This window comes from Pseudochaenichthys georgianus, chromosome 8 (assembly GCF_902827115.2).
Source record: "Pseudochaenichthys georgianus chromosome 8, fPseGeo1.2, whole genome shotgun sequence".
NCBI classification, from domain to species: Eukaryota; Metazoa; Chordata; class Actinopteri; order Perciformes; family Channichthyidae; genus Pseudochaenichthys; species Pseudochaenichthys georgianus.
Genome location: NC_047510.2, coordinates 10977526 through 11001501, shown reverse-complemented (window position 1 = coordinate 11001501; position 23976 = coordinate 10977526). Strand labels below are relative to the sequence as shown.

The following is a 23976-nucleotide window of genomic DNA, read 5'->3' as shown; positions in this document are numbered from 1 at the left end:
TCTCCATCACTTGCCGCCGTTGCCGTATAAGCTGTCATTCGCTTTCTCTGCTAACAAACACAGATAAACATCATGGTAGTCAGGGTTCGAGTTATAATCTGAGCTTTATGGGGGTCTTTCAAACTAACACGTGAGTACGCACCGCGCACACACACACGTCCAGCAGCAGCAGCCATCTACTTGCTACAAACTTAAATATGAAAAGGTTCAAACTACACACACATCATCTCGGCTTGCGCAGCACGCTCACAGGCATAGATTGTGCAATAATTGATTGTGCACCTTGGAGGTGAAGTGCAGGCATATTGTCATTCAAGAGAGAATACGATGCGTAGTTCTTTTGGAAAACATGTTTTTCTTTTAGCCTAATTACCTCGTTAATGTACACAATACTCATTACTTTGACACATGAATTGTTTGTGATTACAATAACGGTTGTTGGTAATGTATTAGCGACCCCCACAGATGTATCATTTCACTGCTTTCATAGGAGCTCAGACCCCTCCTTATGGGAGCTCAGCTCCCATTGGCTCCCACATAACTTGAATCCTGATGGCAGTTCTTTATCATTTCCCCTTCATTAGCCATTACATTAAAGGTCACCTATTATGCAAAATCCACCTATTCATATCTTTTATACATAACCATGTGTCCCCTCTGTGAAAAAAGATTCTCTCACTTTTGTCCTGATCCATTTATATAAAAACCTGTTGAACAAAAAAAGTAAAAAAAAAAGAAAACACCTTATCACCTGAATCTCCCCCTAGAGCACCATTGTGTTCTTTTTAACCAAATGTCTCTCAGAGGGGCGTGGGGAGTGGCTCCTTATTTTCATCTAAAGTAACAGACCGAGAATCAGCACTTTTGAAGCAGGGCTGAAACAGAGATGGGATGCTGCAATGATCTGTTTGGTATTTTGAGCCAAACGCTTCAGAGACATGTTTTGTATATATCAGAGACCTATAATATATTGATGAAAAACAGAATAATAGGGGACCTTTAAATCTTGAGTGCCGGAATAGACATGCAGGTAAAGAAATGGACCTCAAGTTGAAATGTGTTGCTTGAAAACAAAGAGAGCAAAGCTCACATCATCAAGCATCACACAACTAACTCACATTGATCATCCAAATGAGGCACGCTAACAAGTTTGGAGGAAAGTGCGATGTATACAATGTAGTTTGAATACTGTGACCAAGGTAACTTCGTCACTGTGGACTGACGGCTTCGGGCCTTGTAACATTAAACATGTGGTTTGGTTTGGGGGTGTTCCCCAAACCCGTTTGTCTGTTGCTCCTGATTGTGTTCACCTTGTCCCCTGTGTTGTCTCCTCCCCCCCCACCTGTGTCTAATTGCTGATTAGTGTGTGGGCATTTAGGCTCTGTTTCCCTGTCTGTGTGGGTGGTAGTGTGTGTGAGATCCTGGTGGCTGGTGACTGTGCTCACGTGAACAGCAGATTGAGGCTGTGTCATATGTTTGTGAGTAATAAATGCCCACACCGGGTTGTATTTTGGACGTTCTGCCTCTGCCTCCTTGCTTGGTCGGGCCGCTCAACGGTCAGCTTCACAAATACAGACTTTATTAATCTACAGTTTATACACCAGTATATGCATTAACCTTTAATAACCTGTAATTACAGCTTGATGAATCAAGAGATTCAAGCCTTATTGTCATGTGCACAGTAGCTACAGTGTAGATAGTAATGAAAAATGTAAAGGTGGGTTAGGTCATTCACTTCAGAAACACTTTTTGTTATATTCCATGGAATGCTCTTAACATCCCGATAGCAATGAATATATTAAATGCTTTGACAATGAATACATTAAAAAATGTCATCTGTGGAAGCCGTGGCGCTGTAAAAAGCACAACCAATTAAAATAACTGGATGGCCTACCTGCCTGTCAGCCTTCCATCTCGTGCACAAACTTATCCCCCTCATTGGTCATGTGCGCGTTCGTGTGTGTTGGAGGAGGGGGCTCTGTAAAGAAGTCTGAAGGAAGGGGAGTTCTAGCGCACTCAAGCTGGTTTCTCCATTCTTACCTACCCTACCTTTACAGGCTCCTCAACAGTGCAACATTAATATATATAGGACATAAAACAAATGAAACAGATAAAATAGTGCAAGAGAATGTAGAAGAAGAAGAATAAATACTGATCATTGGTTGTTGTGTTTTCCAATTAGAATTCCATTATCTCTGAACCTCTGCTGTGTTGTTGATGCAGTACCCCTAATAACACATCATGTTAAGTTACAGATAACACTTTATTTTCGTCTTTAGAACAAGGAACTGTGTTCTTTGGCTTGGTTGATGTTTTCTTTGAGTATCTTTTGAAGAGATAATAAACAGTTAAGAACAATATCGATTTTATGAGTTTTTTGTTGCCCTGTTATTGTCTGCAAGTATTCATTATAGGCTACAGAGCCTTAACAACCTCCACCAATAAGTTGGGGCATCTGGAGAGGCGAAACCAAGGGCATATAAAGTCTGCCAAGCCCTGGCCGCACCACTCATTAATATGCCACAACTTAATGACATGACATGCTACACCCATCCCCAGTAGAAATGATGCCCTTGATACACAATAATCTAGTGTAGAATGGTGTTTATTAACACTGAACTCTCAGAAAAATGTATTGTTTTCCAATTAAAGATTGCAAGTTCAGTAAATAATTATACTTCAACTCCAACATTTGTTTATATTTCAGAATACGAAATTATTTTAGTAAACCACTGGTAAAAAAGGCTGAAGTTATTTACAGTAGATCTCTTCACAATATACCTTGCATTCGGCATTAGTCTTGGGATAATCAGCTGCTTTTGCTCATAAAAAGCTGTGGTTTCATTATTACATTACATTATTACATTACATTGCATTTAGCTGACGCTTTTATCCAAAGCGACTTACAATAAGTGCGTTCGACCAACAAAATACAAACTTGAAGAAAACAGAATCATATAAGTACATCAGGCTTCATAGAGCAAAAACATTTCAAGTGCTACTCAACTGGCTTTCGATAAGCCAGTCCTTTATTAATATATAAGTAATAATAATAATAATAATATATTTTATTTATAAGCGCACTTTTCATTTGCGTAAACAAAACTCAAAGTGCTACAAAATTAAAAATTAAAAAGGGTGAAACAAAACAACAATAAAAAACAATTAAAACAACATAATAAAAGCTGTGACATTCATGCCCGCATGGCATAATGTGGGGGATTTAAAAATCTAGTTAAAGGCTATTCTAAAAAGATGCGTTTTTAGGCCTTTTTTGAAAGCCTCCACAGTCTGTGGTGTCCTCAGCTGGCTTGGGAGGGCATTCCACAATCTCGGAGCAGCGGAGCAGAAGGCTCGGTCTCCCATGGTCTTCAGTTTTGTCCTTGGTGGGATGAGGAGGTTTGCCTTTACTGAACGTAGGTTCCTCGTGGAGGTTTGTGGGGTGAGCAATTCCTTGATGTAGGAGGGAGCATTTCCATATATGCACTGATGAGTGAAGAGGGTGATTTTGTAGTCAATCCTGAGTGAGACCGGGAGCCAGTGCAGTGATTTGAGGATGGGTGTGATGTGTTCGTACTTCCGCACTCTCATCAGGATCCTAGCAGCTGTGTTTTGGATGTATTGCAGCTTCTCATGTTCTTGCTAGGAATCCCAATGAGAAGTGCGTTACAGTAGTCCAGCCTGGAGGAGACAAAGGCGTGGACAAGCTTTTCAGCATCTGGCAGACTGAGTGTGGGGCGGAGTTTCGCAATATTTCTCAGGTGGTAGAAAGAGGTCTTGCATATTTGCTTGATGTGGGCCTCAAAGGTCAGGTGAGGATCCATTTTAACTCCCAGATTGGTAACCGTTGTTGAGAGTGGAATGTTCTGACCGGAGAAGGTGATGCTGGTGATGGCAGATGAACAGACCTGATGTGGAGTGCCAATAAGAATGGCTTCAGTCTTGGAGCTGTTTAGCTGGAGGAAGTTGTGCTTCATCCACACCTTTATCTCCTCCAGGCATGTGGTTATTGTGGATGATGGCAGAGGTGCAGAGGGGGTTGGGTTTGCTCTGATGTAGAGCTGTGTGTCATCAGCATAGCAATGGAAAGATATTCCATGCCGGCTGATGACACGACCAAGGGGGGATATGTATATGGTGAAAAGGGTGGGGCCAAGGACTGATCCTTGGGGGACACCGCAAGTCACAGAGTGAGTTCTTGATTTAGCCGCTCCCAAGGTGACGTGCTCAGTCCTCCCGGTGAGATAGGAGGTGAACCAGTTTAAGGCAGAGTCAGAGAGTCCAATTGTAGTGTGAAGACGGTGGAGTAGGATGTCATGGTCGACGGTATCAAATGCTGCAGTTAGATCCAGGAGGATGAGGAGAGATGGAGATCCGGTGTCAGCTGTCATCAGCAGGTCATTGGTCACCCTGACTAAGGCAGTTTCTGTACTGTGGCCCTGGCGGAAACCAGACTGGAATTTTTCAAAGAGTTTATTCAGTGTTAGATGTTCCTGGATCTGAATGGCAACTACTTTCTCCAGTACCTTGGATAGGAATGGCAGGTTGGAGATGGGTCTGTAATTGGCTAGGACTTCAGGGTCTAAAGTGGGTTTTTTGAGGAGTGGTTTGATGACAGCAGCTTTTAATGGTGGTGGAACATGACCAGACTGGATGGACTGGTTTATCACTGAAGTGATCAGCGGACTTATGGCATCAATGTTCGATTTAACCAAAGCTGTGGGAAAGGGGTCCAGGGCACAGGTGGAGGGTTTCATCTTTTTGATGATGGCCTCAACTTCATGCTGCGAGATGTTAGTGAAGCAGCAAAGAGGCTGGGTCGGTCCAGGCTGGGGGTTGACGGTCAGGACTAGCAGAGCAGCGGAGTTTGTGAGGAGAGAGCGGATGGTCTCTACCTTTTTCCTGAAAAATGTGATGAAATTATCACACTGCTCCTCTGTGGTGTCTTTGTGTAGCGGAGTCTGAGGTTTGAGGAGATGGTTTATGGTGGAAAAAAGTAGCTTGGAGTTGCCAGGGCTATTGTTGATGATGGCGGAGTAGAATTTTGACCGTGTGTCTCTGAGGGACTTTGCGTAGGCATTTTGGTGGTCCCGGTATGCCTGTCTGTGAACAGAGAGGCCTGAAGCCTTGAAGCGCCGCTCAAGGACACGCCCCGCTGTCTTCATTTTCCTCAGCTCGCAGGTGTACCAGGGGGCTGACCGTGAGAAAGTGACTGTTCTAGTTTTGACAGGGGCGTGGAGATCCAGGAGACTGCTCAGAGATGTATTGTAAAAATCCACAGATTCATTTACTGATGTAGGAGTTATTGTGGAGAGATGCTGGAGATCCGAGGTCATGGTGTCCGGGTTGATGTTTTTCAGATTTCTGAAACGGATTTGACGCTTGGGTTTGGTGTGGGGTAGCAGCAGTGGCAGCTCCATTGAGATGGCCTTGTGATCCGACACACCTAGATCGTAAACTGATAGTTTACTAATGGGGGCAGAGTTTGTGATTACAAGGTCCAGTGTGTGTCCCCTAGTGTGTGTGGGGACATCAACATGTTGTGTTAGGTTGAGGCAGTCCAGAAGGTGTAGGAACTCGGCTGCATAGTGACAGGAGAGGGTGTCAACGTGAATATTGATGTCTCCTAGTATTATAATGTTGGCGGAGGTAGCGCAGAGTGTAGTCAGCGCTGTGATGACGCGGCAGACGTGCGACAGTGGTCCAGATGGAAGGAATGGATGATCCAGGCGGGCACGGTCGGTTGTAAACAAACTTTCTCCGAGAGCCTCTGTGGATGTAACGAGGTTGGCGTAGTATTCCAATTTGTTTGATGGCTGAAATGCACGTTGGAGTTTTGTAGTTGTTGAGACTCAGCAGTTGCGGGATGGAATACTTTGACATCATGCCGTTGGCCGCAGGTTCTCGCCTAGAGCTAGCCGTTAGCCATAGACAGAGATTGAAGACCGTTTGGTAGAATGAGATGTTGACCCATAGCATGGCAGGAGGAGAGGAAGCTGGGAGAAGCAGTCTGTGTCAAAGCAGGTTAGTCAGCAGGCTGTTCGAAGGCTAACTGTGGAGGCAGCTGTCCTAGCCGGCTAGCTGTGGAGGCAGCTGCACTAGGGCTAACCACAACGGGATAGCTGAAAGGCTGTCCGGGAGATACTTCACAGTAGCAATGGTAGAGGAAGGGATACAGTCAGCTAAATATAAAAGTTAGTCGTTGAAAGTTAACAACAACAACAACAACAACAACAACAATTAAAGCTGCAAGCAGCGTTGAGCGGGTATTCGACGTTCCGCAGGCTGTTGTCCGCACGTCGACGTGTGTGTCTAGGTGTCTCGAGGACTCTGCCAATATATTTAGCCATAATTGGCGTAGAGCTGATGAGGGCCGGACCATTAATGATAGTCTGAAGTCTGGCGCAGTTTGGACCATTTTCCATTGAATTATGTTTCATGGCGAGGGATGCGTTACCATGGCAACGGCATACGTTGAGATTTCAGATTTCACATAGAGCTGTTGATGGCTGGACTAGGAGCCATCATATGAAGTCTGGTGGTGTTTGGACCATTTTCCATTGAATTAGGACAACACCGTGTTTCATGGCGAGGGACGCGTTGCCATGGAAACGGCATATGATGACATCCCCTAATTGACATAGAGCTGCTGAGGGCCGGACCATTAGTCAACATCTGAAGTCTGGTGCCGTTTGGAACCTTTTCCATTGAATTAGGGCAACACCGTGTTTCACGGCGAGGGAGGCGTTGCCATGGAAACGGCATACAGTGAGATTTCAGATTTTTCTTGGAGCTGTTGAGGCATGGACCGGTGATATAAAAGTGAAGATTGGGGGACGATGGGACAGTGTCCATTGGATTTACAGCGACACCGTCGTTTATGGCGAGGGAAGCGTTGCCATGGAAACGGCATACATTGAGATTTCCGATTTCATGTAGAGCTGTTGAGGGCCGTACCATTAATGATAGTCTGAAGTCTGGTGCTGTTTGGATGATTTTCCATTGACTTACAACAACATGGGATTTTTTGGCGAGGGACGCGTTGCCATGGCAACGGCATACATTGAGATGTCCGATCTCACGTAGAGCTGTTGAGGGCCGGACCATTGATGATAGTCTGAAGTCTGGTGGTGTTTAGATGATTTTCCATTGAATTACGACAACATGATGTTTGATGGCGAGGGATGCGTTACCATGGCAACGCGAAATGATGACATCCCATAATTGACATAGAGCTGTTGAGGGCCGGAGCATTAGCCATCATATGAAGTCTGGGGCTGTTTGGACGATTTTCCATTGACTTACAACAACATGGGATTTTTTGGCGAGGGATGCGTTGCCATGGAAACGGCATATGTTGAGATTTCAAATTTCACGTAGGGCTGTTGAGGGCCGGACCATTGATGATAGTCTGAAGTCTGGTGGTGTTTGGATGATTTTCCATTGAATTACGACGACATGATGTTTGGCGGCGAGGGATGCGTTGCCATGGAAACGGCATACGTTGAGATTTCAGATTTCACGTAGAGCTGTTGAGGGCCGGACCATTGATGATAGTCTGAAGTCTGGTGCTGTTTGGACGATTTTCCATTGACTTACAACAACATCGGATGTTTTGGCGAGGGATGCCGTTTCCATGGAAACGGCATACGTTGAGATTTCAGATTTCACTTGGAGCTGTTGAGGCATGGACCAGTGATATAAAAGTGAAGATTGGGGGACGATGGGACCGTGTCCATTGCATTTACAGCGACACCGTTGTTTATGGCGAAGGATCCGTTGCCATGGTAACGCCAAATTAAGTAACATCAGATTTGACCTAGAGCTGTTCAGGGCTGTGGTGCTAAACGTCATGTGAAGTTTGGTGGCGTTCTGAGAATGTCAGTTTGAGTTATGACATCATCGGGTTCCATGGCGAGGGCCCGCCAAAAATCGTACGAACGCGAACTTTGGCGACAAATCACGGCTACGCCGTGCGAAAGAAAAAAATTCTCGTGATAACTTAAGCTCTCCCATGTCTCGCGAAGCTACCCGAGGAATTTCGAGGCGTACGATAAAAGTCCCTAGGAGGAGATAGATTTCGTAGGTACGCGAAATAGGGCAAAAAACGCGATAAAATCGCGTTTTTTCGACACCAAATTCAAAATGGCCGACTTCCTGTACGTTATTTTTTACCCCTCCAAGAGGCTTTTTGGTTCGTCTCCGCACCCTAGATATGCGTGGCGAGTTTCGTTCGTTTACGTGAAAGTTAAAATAGGGGGAGTTAACGTCAAAAACGGAAGTGGGCGTGGCCTACGCAATTTTTTACGTTAAGTTCCGGGACCAATAACATCTTGCAATTTTGTCACGGCCTGACGCGTGTGCAAAATTTGGTGAGTTTTCACTTATGTTGCGGGGCTCAAAAGAGCGTTTTAAGAATTAAAATAATAATCATAATAAATAATCGGACCAGTTTCAATCATGTTCGATTTAACATTGAGGTGGATGGGACCACCTCACTGTAGGCCGTCCGGCCTACCCACTGAGACATGTCTAATGGGCTTTTGCCCCTTTTTTACCCTGTTTTGAGGGGGTTTTGCATGGTTATGGCTCGCTTCGCGAGCGACTACGATGATTGTTACGATATCAATTATGCGATTTGCACGCGGTCTATCAGCCGACATTATTTACGAACATTTTCGGTGCTTTTGTCGGTCGTTTTCCATGTTTTTTGGTGTTTTTGGCAGGTTTATCGGTCGCTGCGCGACCGATTTTTTCCAATTTCAATAGGGTCTTCGCCGACCTAGGTCTCAGACCTAATTAAACTGGAGCTAGCGAGGAGAAAGCGGCGAACAAGCAGCGCCAGCGTCCATCTTCCAGGAATACCCCTCACGTACAATGTGTAGTGAGTGTTACATAGTGATGTCACTTTTTTCCTGAAGTAAACACAGGAGTCTAACGGAGGCATCCAGGAGAGGCCCGAAGGAGACGGGGGCGGGGGGGATGAGTGCTTTGTTAATAGTTCTATCTCTCGAAGTGGAGTCGAAAGAGATCAGTTTTCAGTCTGCGCCGGAAGGTGTGTAAGCTATCTGCTGTCCTGATGTCAATGGGGAGCTCATTCCACCATTTTGGAGCCAGGATAGCAAACCCACGTGTTTTTGCTGATGGGAACTTGGGTCCCCTTCGCAGCGATGGTGCAGCGAGCCGTTTGGTTGATGCAGAGCGGAGTGCACGTGCTGGGGTGTACGGTTTAACCATGTCCTGGATGTAGGAAGGGCCAGATCCATTCGCAGCATGGTACGCAAGTACCATTGTCTTGAAGTGGATTCTAGCAGTTATCGGAAGCCAGTGAAGGCAGCGGAGGAGCGGCGTGGTGTGGGAGAATTTAGGAAGGTTGAAGACCAGGCGAGCAGCTGCATTCTGGATGAGCTGCAGAGGTCGGATGGCACATGCAGGTAGACCAGCCAGGAGGGAGTTGCAGTAGTCTAGGCGTGAGATGACGAGAGCCTGGACCGTCGCTTTCTGGGTCAGCTGGGGACGCATCCTTCTGATGTTGTAAAGCGTGTATCTGCAGCAGCGGGTTGTAGCAGCGATGTTTGCAGTGAAGGACAGGTTGTTATCTAGGATCACACCCAGATTCCTTGCAGTCTGAGTCGGGGAAACAACAGAGGTGCCGATGTTGATTGTTAGGTCAAGAGTGAGACAGTCTTTTCCCGGAAGGAAAAGCAGTTCAGTCTTGTCAAGGTTGAGCTTGAGGTGATGATCAGACATCCACTGAGAGATGTCAGCTAGACAAGCAAAGATGCGTGCGACGACCTGGGTCTCTGAGCGGGCAAAGGACATAATTAATTGGGTGTCGTCAACGCTGACGACACCCAATTAATTCTGTCCTGCTACGCAGCAGTGGTATGAAAAACCATGCGGGCTAATGACAGATCCGAGCGAGTTTGTGTACAAGGAGAAGAGGAGGGGACCAAGAACAGAGCCCTGAGGGACCCCTGTAGTTAATTGACAAGGGTCGGACTCGGACCCTCTCCAAGTAACCCTGTAGGTGCAGTCTTTGAGGTATGAGGTGAGGAGGGAAAGTGCAGAGCCTGAGACTCCAAGTTCTTGGAGAGTGCGAAGGAGGATCTGATGATTCACCGTGTTGAATGCAGCAGACAGGTCCAAAAGGATGATGACAGAGGAGAGGGATGCTGCTTTAGCAGTGTGCAGTTCCTCAGTGACAGCAAGGAGGGCAGTTTCTGTGGAGTGACCTGCATTGAAACCAGACTGGTGCGGATCCAGAAGGTTGTTCTGATGGAGATAGCAGGAGAGTTTTCTAAAGACAGCGTGTTCAAGTGTTTTAGACAGGAACGGGAGGAGAGAGACAGGCCTGTAGTTTATAACATCTGACGGGTTGAGAGTGGGTTTCTTTAGGAGAGGGTTTACTCTTGCCTCCTTGAGACTGTTTGGAAAGTGACCAGAAGTTAGAGAAGTGTTGATGAAATGGGTGAGAAATGGTAGAATATCAGGAGCGATAGTCTGAAGGAGGTTTGAAGGGATAGGGTCCAGAGGACAGGTGGTAGGGCGCAGCGGCGCCAAGAAATATGTTTTTTTCTTTTTTTCCGAAAATTATTATTATTTTTATTAAATTAAATCAGAAAAATTATTGATTACATCAATGCAAATGTGAAACAAATAAATGTTTGACCAAAAACATAAAGCCAACACAGGCGATATGATTAGGCCAATGGCCAGCACCCATTAGATTTTTTACCTACCCATAGGCTAAATTACTTTGTGACACTTGAGTGACTTCCTGTTAGCTGGAGCCCCAAATGATTTGCTAACAGCAAAGTGACAAATGGATCCTTTTTTATTCCTTAAATGTCCACGTGTGGACACTCAATCAAAACCACCTGAAAGCGAGAGGGATTCTGCACATAATAGGCCTCGTGAGTACAAGTAGCTTACTTCTGGGTCTGTTTCATTCAAGAAGTAAAGGACTCTCAGTGTTTAGATAGTTAACTTTAGTCTAGTTATCTCAGTGGGTCTCAAACGGTTTGTTTTAAAAGGGGAGTGATTTGTAAAATATCTATAAAGAAATAGAAAATCTGTTTACAGTGCTGTCTCATATGTATGTTGGGAGATACTGTATATCTATAGATCTCTTCATTTTGGCTCTCAAAGTGCACCAGATTGATGCTTTTAACTTCAATATTTAAAAAAAAATATTCCCCACTAGAGGAGGTGAGGACCCTCCTAGAGGAGGTGAGGTCCACTCCCCACTTGTAAAAATAGCACTTCACCCCTGCTTACACCTATATGCCGTGAGCTGATTACCGAGGCTTCATTGTAACAGTCGCGGGTACACTGTGTGTGTGTGTGCGGAGTGTTGCAGTAAAACATGTAACTGTAGTGGTGGTGCATTAATGGGAACCCCTTAATGTTTGAGCACCCTCTATGAAACGTCAAGCTACCCCACAGCACCCCCTAGAGAAAATCTCTGGCGCCGCCACTGGTAGGGCGGGCAGAGGTAATGAGGGTAAGAACCTCACTTGGAGAGAGAGGGGAAAAGGAGGTCAGTGTGTGGGTGAAAGGAGGGTCTGGTGACCCAGCGGTGAGTAGAGATGAGTCAGAAAAAGAAGAGCGAATATTATCAACCTTTTTTTCAAAGTGGCTAACAAAGTCGCTTGACACAAGGGAGGAGGGGCTTTGGGGGGGTCCAGGAGGGAGGAGAAGATGGAAAATAGTTTTTTGGGATTAGAATAGGAAGATTGGATCTTATCTTGAAAGAAAGTGCTTTTTGCCTGAGAGATCGAAGCAGAGAAAGAGGAGAGGAGAGTCTGATAGGTTAGGAGGTCGTCACGGTGTTTGGATTTCCACCATTTCCGCTCTGCTGCCCAAAGGACGGTTCTATTAGCACGCAGTGCGTCATTTAGCCAGGGAGCAGGAGGGGACTGACGAGCCTGCCGAGATGTGAGAGGACAGAGAGAGTCCAGAGAGAGGATGAGAGAGTAGAGAGGAGAGTTTCTGCAGCAGAGTTTGGAGGCAGCAATTGGAACGAGTCAGAGGAAGGGAGGGCTGAGAGCACCGATGAGGCAAAGGTAGAGGGGGAGAGGGAACGAAGGTTACAGCGGACAGGTGCAGGATGAGAAGAGTTTAGTTTGTTATGTTTGGAAAGGGGTAGAGAGAATGAAATGAAGAAGTGATCGGATGTGTGGAGCGGGTTTACAGAGAGGTTAGAAGTAGCGCAGTTCCTTGAGAATATGAGATCAAGGACATTGCCAGCTTTATGAGTTGGTGGGGACGGAGAGAGTGAGAAAGCAAAGGCGGTTAACAGAGATGTTAGTTCGTCTATCTTCCCCGTCTGGAGGTTGAAGTCTCCAAGAAGTACAGCGGGAGGGCCAGTTTCAGAGATGTGTGAGAGGATATTATCCAATTCCTCCAAGAAGTCCCCCAAGGCGCCTGGTGAACGGTAGAGAACAACAATGGTTAATTGTATAGGATGGGTTACTGTGACGGCATGGAATTCAAAGGTGGAAGGAGTGCAGTTAGGTAGCTTGAAGAGGGAAAAGCTCCATTTGGGAGAGAGCAGGAGACCAGTGCCACCTCCTCTGCCAGTGGGTCTGGGTGTATGGGAGAAGGAATATGCTGTGGAGAGAGCTAATGGGGTGGATGTGTTGGATGGAGTAATCCACGTCTCAGTGAGAGCAAGGAAATCCAGAGACTGCAGGGAAGCGTAGCCAGAGATGAAGTCAGCCTTAGGAACAGCTGACTGGCAGTTCCACAGGCCGCCTGAAACTAGATGTTGGATCTCAGTGGAGCACGTGGGATAGACGAGAGCAGGCCGGTTATATCGATTACGAGATACACGGGGCCAGTGATAATTGCGAGAAGACACATAAACAGGAATGGAGAAAATACACATGATTATAGCATGAGGGGCTAAACAACCAAATAAAAATAAAACACCAGCGATACTTAGCTCAATCAAAGTAGGATTTGCCTCCCTCGTGACTCCCGCAGGACTCTAATGTCTTTGCCAGTCTTAGCCTGTCTGACGCTGAAGCTGACGCTCCAGGAAAGTGCTATCTAAAATGGACACCTCATACCTCAAATTAGGTGCAGACAATGTATGAAAACCATATTCACTTGAGCACTAATTGAGCATGAGCCAGGCCCGGTTCCAGAACAAAATGACTCAGGGTGCATCGGAGATTAGAGAGGGTGCAGTTGTAAAGTGCTATTGGAGAGGACCTAACACCCTCTAGGGGGGGTCCTCACCTCCTCTAGGGGGGTCCGGGGGCATGCTCCCCCGGGAAGATTTTATTTTTATTTTTTTTAAATATTGAAGTTCAAAGCATCAATCTGGTGCACTTTGAGAGCAAAATTAAGAGATCTATGGATCTATGTGCTCTTTGCTTGATTCATGCCTTCCCAGTCCCTTATAAGAGCATGGCGCCAGTTGTTGTAGCCAGTTGTGGTGAAGGCATCTGACTTACTTGAACCGAAATGTCTACATGCATAGCAGAAGATGGCATCTTTTTTACATGAATATTCCAGCCAATCTCTGTTTTGAGACCATGAGCTGCAAAATGAGCGCCTTACCCCACTGTACAGGCGAGTTGGGTACTTTTTTAAATATACCTGGACAGGCTCTGTTTTGCCGAGGTCCTCTGGCACTTGCGGGCCGCTGAGGGGTGGCGGTGTTTGGGGCAACGAAAAGAGCTGCGGCTGCTCCGCCTCCGTGGGCGAGGCGGGCAAAGCCGGCGAGTCGGGCGGGAGGTCGTTAGTGTCCACGACAGTAACGTAATGTCCCCATGATCTGAACTGTTATTACCTGCAGTAGATGCAGTGTTACCGCTGGCGATAAGGGCTGGTTGTTTTAACCATTTTCTGATGTCCATCATTGAACATTGAACTGTGAAAGCACCTTGCAGATGACGCACGCGCAGCGGCACAGGTCACGCGCACCTGACATAATAACGTTACTTATACCGTTTAAATTGACCAAATAAATGCAGCAGACAATGTTATTTAACCACAATTACAATTTATTTTATTTCAACTATATTCTTCTTCTTATTATTACTACTATTATTATTATATATGTAATACTTTTCACTTTTCATTTTTCAAATGAGGGTGCATAACAACTCAACTGAGGGTGCAATGCACCCTTATGCACCCCCGTAGAACCGGGCCTGGCATGAGCACACCAAGCTCCAGCATTAGTCTGTTCTAACATTTCAGACTTTTTTTGCGGTGAAATGTCACTTTTAATCTTGACTCTTCATCTGGGTTTCACATCACGGTACAGGAAAGAGATTTTTTTAGGTGCAGCACATCCTGTACAGCAGCTACTTCTTCTAAAACCCATATGAGTGCTGATAGAAGAACACATATATTAAGAGAGGCTCACGGTGTACAGTATAGTTGCATCTCATCACCACTCCTCAACTCATTTGTGTTTTGATTGCTCCTGATTGTCTCCTGTCCCCAGTCTCATTAGCTAAGATTTGCTCTATTTTTATTTTCCCTAATGATCAGTTTGTTCGACGGCGCTATCAGTGGTTTAGCAGCAGAGAAGCTTCAGCTGCCTGGTTCATCACTAAGAGTGTGAGTGTTTTTATGTTATTGGTTATGTGATTGGACCTACTACACACACACTGATACAGTGGGTGTCATCCCTATCACACCGGCGTCTGTCATACATAGTTATTTGATGCATCTATGAAAAGACTCGCGTTTCAATGAGCTCAATAGCTTGAAAGACAGAATTCACAAATACCTTGCGCAACACTTTGATATGTTTTTTTAAAAATATATTTTCTAAGTCAAGCACACAATGAATGTGACAAAATAGATGTCAGTAAAATGTAGGACTATATTTCATTAATATCATTTTGATTATTCTTGCCACAAGAAATCAATTTGATATATGGTTGAATATCAATTGCTTAAAACATTTTCATGTTCATGTTTTTCAATTATAGTCTTAGCAAGCAAATCATATATTCTTTAGGATTTAGTTGTACAAAAGAACCTCTAAATATTGGAAGTATGCCTGCTCCCCTATAAAGTAAAAACTCTAAACATAACCTGGTTGCTGTTGCATCTAAACATGACCTTGTAATGTACATAACAATTTCTTCCTTATTCTGTGTTATGGTTATGATTAGCAGGAATGTATATTTGCTTTCACATACTTTGACACTACAAACAGGCTTTTGGAAATGTATTGAACATCATGTTACGGAGTGATACTATTTTGGTACTTGGTATTATTTCTTGATTCAAAAGCTGTGTGTCTAGGCAGTGTCTGCAGACTTTCCAAAATTAGCACATGAGAAGAAGCACAAACTTGCTTCTATAAATACACATTCAGCTCCCATCTCTGTTGGCATTGATTGACTGTGGATTAACTGAGAAGGGTTTCTGTCAGCCAGAGATTTGATGGAGATTCAAACCAATTGGTCTCCTCCCGTTTAAAAGACTGAAACATGGCCATATCCACATGTTCTTACATCTTTATAAAGCTTAACTAAAAAGAGAGAAAGGAGGCAGTGAAGCTCACTAATAACTACAGCTATTAGATAATAGAAATAATAGGATGTTAAAGATGACATTTCTGCCCCCTATTGTAAATTATTGTGCGTTCTTCATTTCTTAGATAACAGATTATGTTGATTCCAGTTTACTCAATTAAACCTCGACACCTATATGATGCGGGATAACCTTGATTAATTATGCTAGTTTTATTCATGAAGGATGTAATGTGCTAACTAATCAGATCAAATGATGAATGACAACCTGCTTCTTTTAACATAATGGCTCATGGTAAACAACTTCTTACCCACAGCCTTGAGCGTGGCGTACGTGTTGAAGTCCTGTACCGGCTGCTGCGGCTCGTACGGGCTGGTGAGGGGACCCACGGCCGGGTACAGCTGCGTTAGCAACGTCGCTGTGTGAGCCGCGTTGTTCATCTGGTTTCTATCTAAAGGAGGAGAAACACAAGTTGTTAAAGCAAAAGTCCATGGTTCATTTCGTTTTTTTCTTAAATGATAACATATGGGAATTTTGTTTGAAGTGCGGTAATTCTTTGTTTTTTTTCCTTTAACTTTTATTTCCTTAATAACGGTTACAAAAATGCTTTCCATCTGCTATCTAAGGATGGTGCTGCAATTAAAATCATTGTGGGAAAAAGAAAATGTACACTGTACTGTTCATTGTACAGTAATTTCAATATAATACATGTAGAAAGAAAGATGTTCATCTACATGAGATATAATCAAAATAATAATAAACAAAGTGGAATTAATTTCACCAAATATATTTATTAAAAATAAACTTCTTGAGATGGGTGATCTTGTTTTCTAGGGGGTTCTACACATAATACAAACAATTGATGCAACAACATTAAAGTGGCAAACCACTACTCTCTTGGTAGTGTCGCTTTTCTGGGGACCCAGCTGGAGAGTCATGACTGCTCTTTGTGAAACTGTACTAATCCTACAGTAGACATCTGGTAAATTAAGGGGTGCACAGCAGAGAGACTGGCCCCCTGCCTACTGGCATGACACAGCAAACAGATGTTCAGAGTGTCTTCTCTGGAGGACAAGACTGGAACGTACTAATCCACAGGCGACTGTTTGAAGACTGCCACATGTGCTGTACTTATATTAATACATCTTAGTATAAATATGGACATGTTTATGGCCTAACACCTCATGCGTTTAGCTTAGGGATGGGTATCGTTTGAAATGTATCGATTCCGATTCCGGTTCTGCTTATCGATTCCGGTTCTTATCGATTCCCCGTTTCGATTCCAAAATTGTAAAAGAAAGAGGTCAAACGTTTAGATAACAAAAATATCTTTATTCTTTTAAGCTTTAACTGACATTTTTACAAATAAAAATGTATTGCACAATAACTGAGCTATGCCTGTGGCAAGCTATTAACAGGCATTACACTGTGCCTTGTCTTTTTCTTTTTTTAGTGTAGTGGAGCCTCACTCTAGACCGTTTACCGCGATCCATCTTTGGTGTTATGAAGTGCGGGGGTAGCCTCACCGGGTCACCGCCGCGCCGCAGCGCAGACGGACCCGGTGGAATACAGGGTCTACGGCGTTTAGGAACCGTTAAGCAGAACCAAAATTGTGTATTTTGTATGGGTACCCGGTACCCGGCATTTTCTTATCGGTTCTCATCTGGAACCGAGTTTCGGTTCCCAACCCTAGTTTAGCTAGGGGTTTAGCTAGCTTTTAAAGTAGGCCTACTGGAACGGTGGAATACAACTGTTAAGGCAGACATGAAACAATTTAAATATATGTGATTTTACTAGCCATTCAGATTTGGCTCACCATGCTATGTCAGATGCAAGCTCATTAAACATTTGGCAACAGAGCCTTCAGTGTCGCAGCCCCCACCCTCTGGAATTCTCTGCCCTCTGCAATCAGGAATGCAGACACTCTGGACACCTTCAAAAAACACCTCAAACACCATCTGTTCACTCAGGCCTTTGGCCTCAACTAATTTACAGTCACTTATTTCCTGCTATTGCTCTGTATGTTTATTATTACCTTTTGTTTTGTTACTTCCCATTGTAAAGCGTCCTTGGGTTTCGTGAAAGGCGCTATATAAATTGAAATTATTATTATTATTATTATTAAAAAATACCATCGCCTATTGTAACCTTTTGGTAATTATTTAGATTTGTATATATATTAAATCCTGAAACCAATCAATATATCAAACTCTCTGAAAATAAAAGTCTGACTACGAACAATAGCCATGGTAGGTGTTCACGTTCATTATGATACATTTGGGACAGTGGCTTCGAAGAGATGGCCGTCATTGTTGCCAACTAAGCACTGTTCTCGTTAGATTTAGCAACTTTTGGAGCTAGTGCTGCTAGCTACTTTCAGACCAGTCGTCCCAGTCTGCTTTGAGCTGGCTGGCTCTGTTGTGATATGTCAACCGGACAAAACATGTCCATCAACTCATCACTGCTGTTGTTAATGGTTAAAGTTTACAAACTTTAAATTGTGGAGAGTGTTTGGTCTAGAAAGTGTCTGATAAAAAAACAGATAATTATTACAGAAAATAGGTTAATTAGGCTCTTATTCCCCACTGGTCAGCAAGAAACTTTGATACTGTGCTAATTAATTTGGAAAGTCTCAAATTATCGATGCTGTCTCATGAAATGATTCAGAGGACAGCCACACCTCAACAAGCAGGGGGTGTAATGAGTAATATCCCAGTCCAAGGTCATTTAAGGTATCATTGGGTTCTTCTTAAGTTAAGACTGTCTTTGTAAAAAATATCCTGTATCCTCCAGTTTATTTAAAGCCTTATTAAAATCTATTGAGAAGGACAGCGCAGCACGTCAGTAATGGTTTTATCTTAATACACCCTCACTACATATTTTGTAATGCTTGTTGCTAAATGCTTTTCTTACAAAGCTCCAAAAATAAAAGGACATCTCTGCATTTGTTTGCCAGCTTCCTTTCTGGGCTTGTTGACCTGTTTCAGTTTCATACAATTCACCATAAGTGGGCCATGCACACAGGCTGTCATTCAATGTGATCTTGTTTAAGTTTGCCATTCGATTTAGATCTGCTCCCATACTAGGATGATGCACTATAAATACTGCGTTTTAGTAAATCCTATGTTCGTTTCCAAAACATATATATAGATTTGTTTAATCTTTGGATGCATCGATTTATATACGTGAATGGACTTTATCGATCCTAAATTGGGCAAATATTTTTGTTACAGCAGTAAGTACCAAGGCATTGCACATTGAGCTTATTAAATTAGCTCAATTAATCAGGGAAATTCTTCTTTTATGCATGGTTCTGAAGTAGTCAAGAGCCGCGTTCACACTGCGGTACTTTTCCCACAAAGGTTCATGTGAACTTAGTTCATGCGAACTCTTTAGTTCTCATGAACTAAGTACAGATCGCGTTCACACCAGAAAAAGTCCCTGGGGGTGGATTAGGCAAATGAAGCCGCTGACGTCACTTCTTCTTCTTCTGCTTTGGGTTTACTGGCAGGCCGCAAACCACTTCACGGCGTATACCAGAGATGGAGTACTCGAGTCCTGGACTCGGACTCGAGTCGGACTTGAGTGCCGATTTTCGGGACTCGTGACTCGACTCGGACTCGCGCACTGATTGACGCGACTCGGACTTGGACTCGTGAATTCTCCCACAGGATGACTTGGACTCGGACTCGGACTCGTGAATTCCCCCCCCCACGATGACTCGGACTTGACTCGTACATTGACGCTCCGACTTGGACTCGGACTCGAGCACATTTTCTCTGGAGTCTGATGTCCTCTATCCTGTATGGCGAGTTCACGTACTGGGCCTAAGTAGCCATGTGCTTTCTGGGGAAAAATCTTTATCGGTAAACTGATTTAACCCGTAAAAGTTCCTTCAAAATAAGAGTCCCGATCGTATTACTATCAAAATAAAAGTGCAAAACGAAAACTTTACCATAGGAAAATATTGGCATACAAATATAATCACTTCTCTAAAAGGTAACTCATTTTAAATATAGTTTATTTATATATAATAATAATATTAATATTAGAAATAAGCTTTATATTTGTATAGCACCTATTACAAGAATTGTAGCCAAACTCGCTTCACAGCAGTTCAATAGACAGGATAACAGCAATGTAAAGGAGCAGCTACATTTCAAAACATATATCCACGAAGATTAATACATGAAGACTTGTGACTCGGACTTGACTTGGACTCTTCTTAAGTGACTCGGAATTGGACTCGGACTCGAACACAGGTAATGATGACTCGGACTCGACTTGGACACTCCTTGGGTGACTCGGACTTGGACTCGGACTCGACTACGACTCTCCCTTGGTGACTCGGACTTGGACTCGGACTCGAAGAGTGGTGACTCGAGGGTGACTTGGACTCGTGAATTGGTGACTTGACTACAACACTGGCGTATACTGCCGCCCAAAGTCCCCGGCCGGAAGTCCCCGGAGTTGGGGACTGGCTTCAGTAGAAGCTGCTGGGAGTCCCAGCAGCTTCTACTGAAGCCTTCCGAGTAAATCGCCAGAACGCCGACACCTCCTCATCTCCACCGCTCCCATGTTTTATTTTGTGTTGCCATAAGTTAGTCTCTCTGCGTTTCTGCGCTGGGCTAATGCTAATAATGCTAATGCTAATAATGCTAATGTGATGATAATAAAATGGCGGCTTCACAAAACTTTTTGGGAGTTTTACGGGGCGTGGTTTGCAATTCGCCCAGCCAATCAGGAATATAGCTCTTTTCTCAAAAAAGAGCCGCTCGAAAGTCCCTGCTAGAGAGCAGGGACTTTCGAGGGGGTAAAAAGGTTCGCATGAACTACTTTTAGTACCGGCTCTTTTTGGTGTGAACGCGATCATGAACTAAGTTCGCATGAACCTTTGTGGGAAAAGTACCGCAGTGTGAACGCGGCTAAGGTCAGGGTATGCCTTAAAGGGGCCCTATAGAGTGGTGCAGGGATGACGTATTTGTGTAGGCCGACCCAGAAGTAAGCTGCGCATGGGTTCCCTCGACAAAAAAGCAATGGGATTTCTCCATAGGATTTTGGAATATTGTGAAAAATAAGATCTGTGGAAAACGATAAATGCACATTTTGTTCAGCCGGATAATCTCCACATGTCTACCCTACTTTTATATTTTCGAATCATACATCTACAGATAAGATCCCTACGGCATTTTCAGGTTCATATTTATATGTTTTGCCTCTACTGTGACATGTCTATATGCTTTAATCTTTAAAGAGCACCTTATTTGCACCTCTTTTCACCCTCTGTATGAAACCAGAGCCCAGTCTGCTCTGATTGGTTAGCTTGCCAGCCCTGTTGTGATTGGTCAACCACTTACAAATGTGTTGGATGTGTCCCGCGCCTTAAGGTCCTTACACACCAAGCCGATTTTTGGCGCCGATTTTTGGCGTCGATAGATGTGTGGCCGTCGATGAGCGTCCTGTCGCCCTACTCAGATTGGTGTGTCCCGCCCCGTCATCTCTTTTCGGCCGTGCCGACACCTTCCGACACCGATTCAACATGTTGAATTGGGAGGCTGTCGGTAAAAGGCCGTCGGCAAAATAAATCGCTCTGGTTGGCTGTTCAGCTTAGCGATCGGTGCATGAGAAGCAAAACGGAAGTGAGGGACCCAAACAAACGATTAAGAAGGCACATCTGAGATTTCATTTAACTCCAGCTCTCGACACAGGTTCGGGAAAGCCCCATGAGCTTCTCGCTGTAGAGTGAAAATGGAACGCACACGCTATTTGTTGTTTGTTTATATCACACAGTCTGTTCTTCTTCTCTCGGTGTATCACGCAGTCTGTTCTTCTTCTCTCTGTGTGAATCACGCAGTCTGTCTTCCGGTTGTTGCCTCTTTTGAATGACGAATACACACTACCGCCGCCTGCTGGTAAGGAGAGTTATTGCTACTCACGCATGCGCAGTTCGTACGTGCTACTTGGCCATCGGCTGAAGTCTTTGCGGTGTGTTCCAGTGCGACTGTTGGCCAAGACGCAGGAGATGTGAGGCAACACAACAGTCAGGTCCGTCGGGACGTGTTCAAAGCCCACGTCCCGACGGACGGATTGAACACACAGATTGGTGTGTCTTTTCATGCACCAATCGCTAAGCTGAACAGCCAATCAGAGTGATTTATTTTGCCGACGGCCTTTTACCGACAGCCTCCCGATTCAACATGTTGAATCGGCGGCGGAAGGTGTCCACACGGCCGAAAACACACAACGGGGCGGGACACACCAATCTGAGTAGGGCGACGGGACGCTCATCAACGGCCAGACATCTATCGACATCTGTCGATGCCGAAAATCGGCTTGGTGTGTAAGGACCTTACACATACAATGTGTTGAAGCGCTAGCCTATAGAAGTGCGATTGTTAAATAGAAGTAAACAAAGGAGTCCAAATGAGGAGTTTCAGGCAGGGGGGGGGGGGGGTGTTTGTGGTAGAGTGTGTACTTTGGGATTTTAGCCTTTGCGGAGCATTTAGATTCACAAAAAACAATATAACACCCTTCAGGAAAGGGAAACTCAAAAAAGCACAATAGGAAAGACGCCCCCAATAGTTATGAAGATGTACATGCTTTGGCCAAACTGTTTTGCATCTAACATTTCCTTCTATACATGGTCCAAAAAGGGAATACATTTAAATACAGTTAATAAATGAGGACAATTTTTTTGTGAATATCAGGTGTGACTTTTCTATTTTCAGTATGCCAAACTCCATTTAAATCTGGGTGCTGATGTTTGTACTTGTTTGTCTCTTTAATCTTTATCAGACTTTGTGTTGACGGAGTGTCTGTTGTGCTTGTACTGTTGTCAAAGTCACAGCTTTTTTTGTCAGCTACAGGAAGAAAGTAGGCCACTGCTGGAGACTTGTAAGGTTAAAGACTCCATGGTTGTTGTGGGAAATCAGCGAGTTAACGCTCCAGACAGAGACATCACCCTGGAACTCATAAAATATTTAATAGGGTATTTTGGGAACCGAATGCCCCAAAATAAATGGTACAAGGAGAAGGGCGCTGTTATTTACAGGCAGCCTACTTTCAAGTAGGTGATGAAATGATTCTATTATCTTCGACTCCAAGACTTTGGGTCAATATCTTTAACTTTCTGTCAGACTCAAGAAACTCAAACACTACATTTATAAGGTATGTGCATGCATTATTGATAATAATCAGTTCATATAAAATGTACTTAAACCTATACACATTGTTTTATAAAACATTTGTATGGGGTGATGCCATTAATGTAAAGCAATCGTAGTGTTCATTATTAATTTGACTACTATTAAAATAGTAGTCATTTGCTTTTTCAAAATTAACAGGTTTACCCGTGGTCTCATTGTTAATTGTAAAGACCATCAACCAATTTTCTGGCCTGCGGTGGCATTATTGATTTTTTTATTGTTATTTATAAATGGCATTAACGTTGGTTTTAAAATGGTTTTAATGTACTAATTCCATTACCCTTTTACAATCTGATACAGATGAGATACAAGACAAGGCTAATAATCTGTATGGTCACTTTCTAATTTCATAATCTTTGAAACAACCCATGTGTCTCTTTCCAAATGTCTTCCAGCTCTCTGTATTGTCAGTCTGTAATGACTTCCTTCAAGTTTTAAGGCTTCAGTAGACAGTCGAGTGCAAGGCAGGTGGAAAATAGACCTATCTGTGGACTGCTACATTTGGTAGCAAATGATCAGATGCTGTCAGAGGTAATGCTGCAGAAATACATTTCTATCTGGCAGTGAGGAAGTGGACTGTTATTCACCGGCGGGGTGTTGGCAGTGAGTGGAGACTTTGTTCTCTTTGGCAGACTGCCTGGAGTAAAAAGAGGCCACACTTGACAATTGCCCCATGTGCGCACATGGCCAGAAAGACATGAACGCAATAGTACTGGTGGCCAAAGAAACCCAGCACACATAATCTGTATAACTGGTGTCTTGAGGAGAATGAGAGCTCATAGCCCAGTCTATCAGATTGTTGTTATCTTTGACAGGCAATGAATGAGGAGCAGTCTCCCTTTTGTGCATTTCAATCACTGCTTCGCCCCACTATTCGTATTATACAGCGCCTATACTAGCTGGGGCATAGACACACCTGCCACTATGAAGCACAGCTGGAGAGGAGGTAAAGGAGGGGTCCATGTGCTAAAAAAATCACCTCACCTCTAACCCTGTAAAGATGCTGTCAAGAATACAACAATCATCCCTGTGCTGTCGCCAACTCTATTACACAGAATCCCTCCATACATCCATGTAAGATACAGCAGCCAGCACACTGCCCAAGTCAGCACAAAGGGAGAGCTACATTTTACATTTCATATATTCTGAAATAGCACATATGAATGAAACATACAATTAATCGTCTGGCTTATAGCTTTTCTTATCTTGATACCCCAGTCTTACACCTTATAGTGTCCCAATACAGGACTCCAGGCCCTGG

General features: G+C 44.0%; 1 protein-coding gene across 2 annotated transcripts in view; it reads right to left on the bottom strand.

Moving 5' to 3' along the window:
• Nucleotides 1-23976, bottom strand: part of shisa9b (shisa family member 9b) — a 60645-nt gene that overhangs the window by 15601 nt on the left and 21068 nt on the right. For both annotated transcript variants that reach the window (XM_071203973.1, XM_071203974.1), the window contains exon 3: nt 15821-15961. In XM_071203973.1, coding sequence (XP_071060074.1) covers nt 15821-15961 — 141 coding nt within the window. The remainder of the gene's footprint in view (nt 1-15820; nt 15962-23976) is intronic.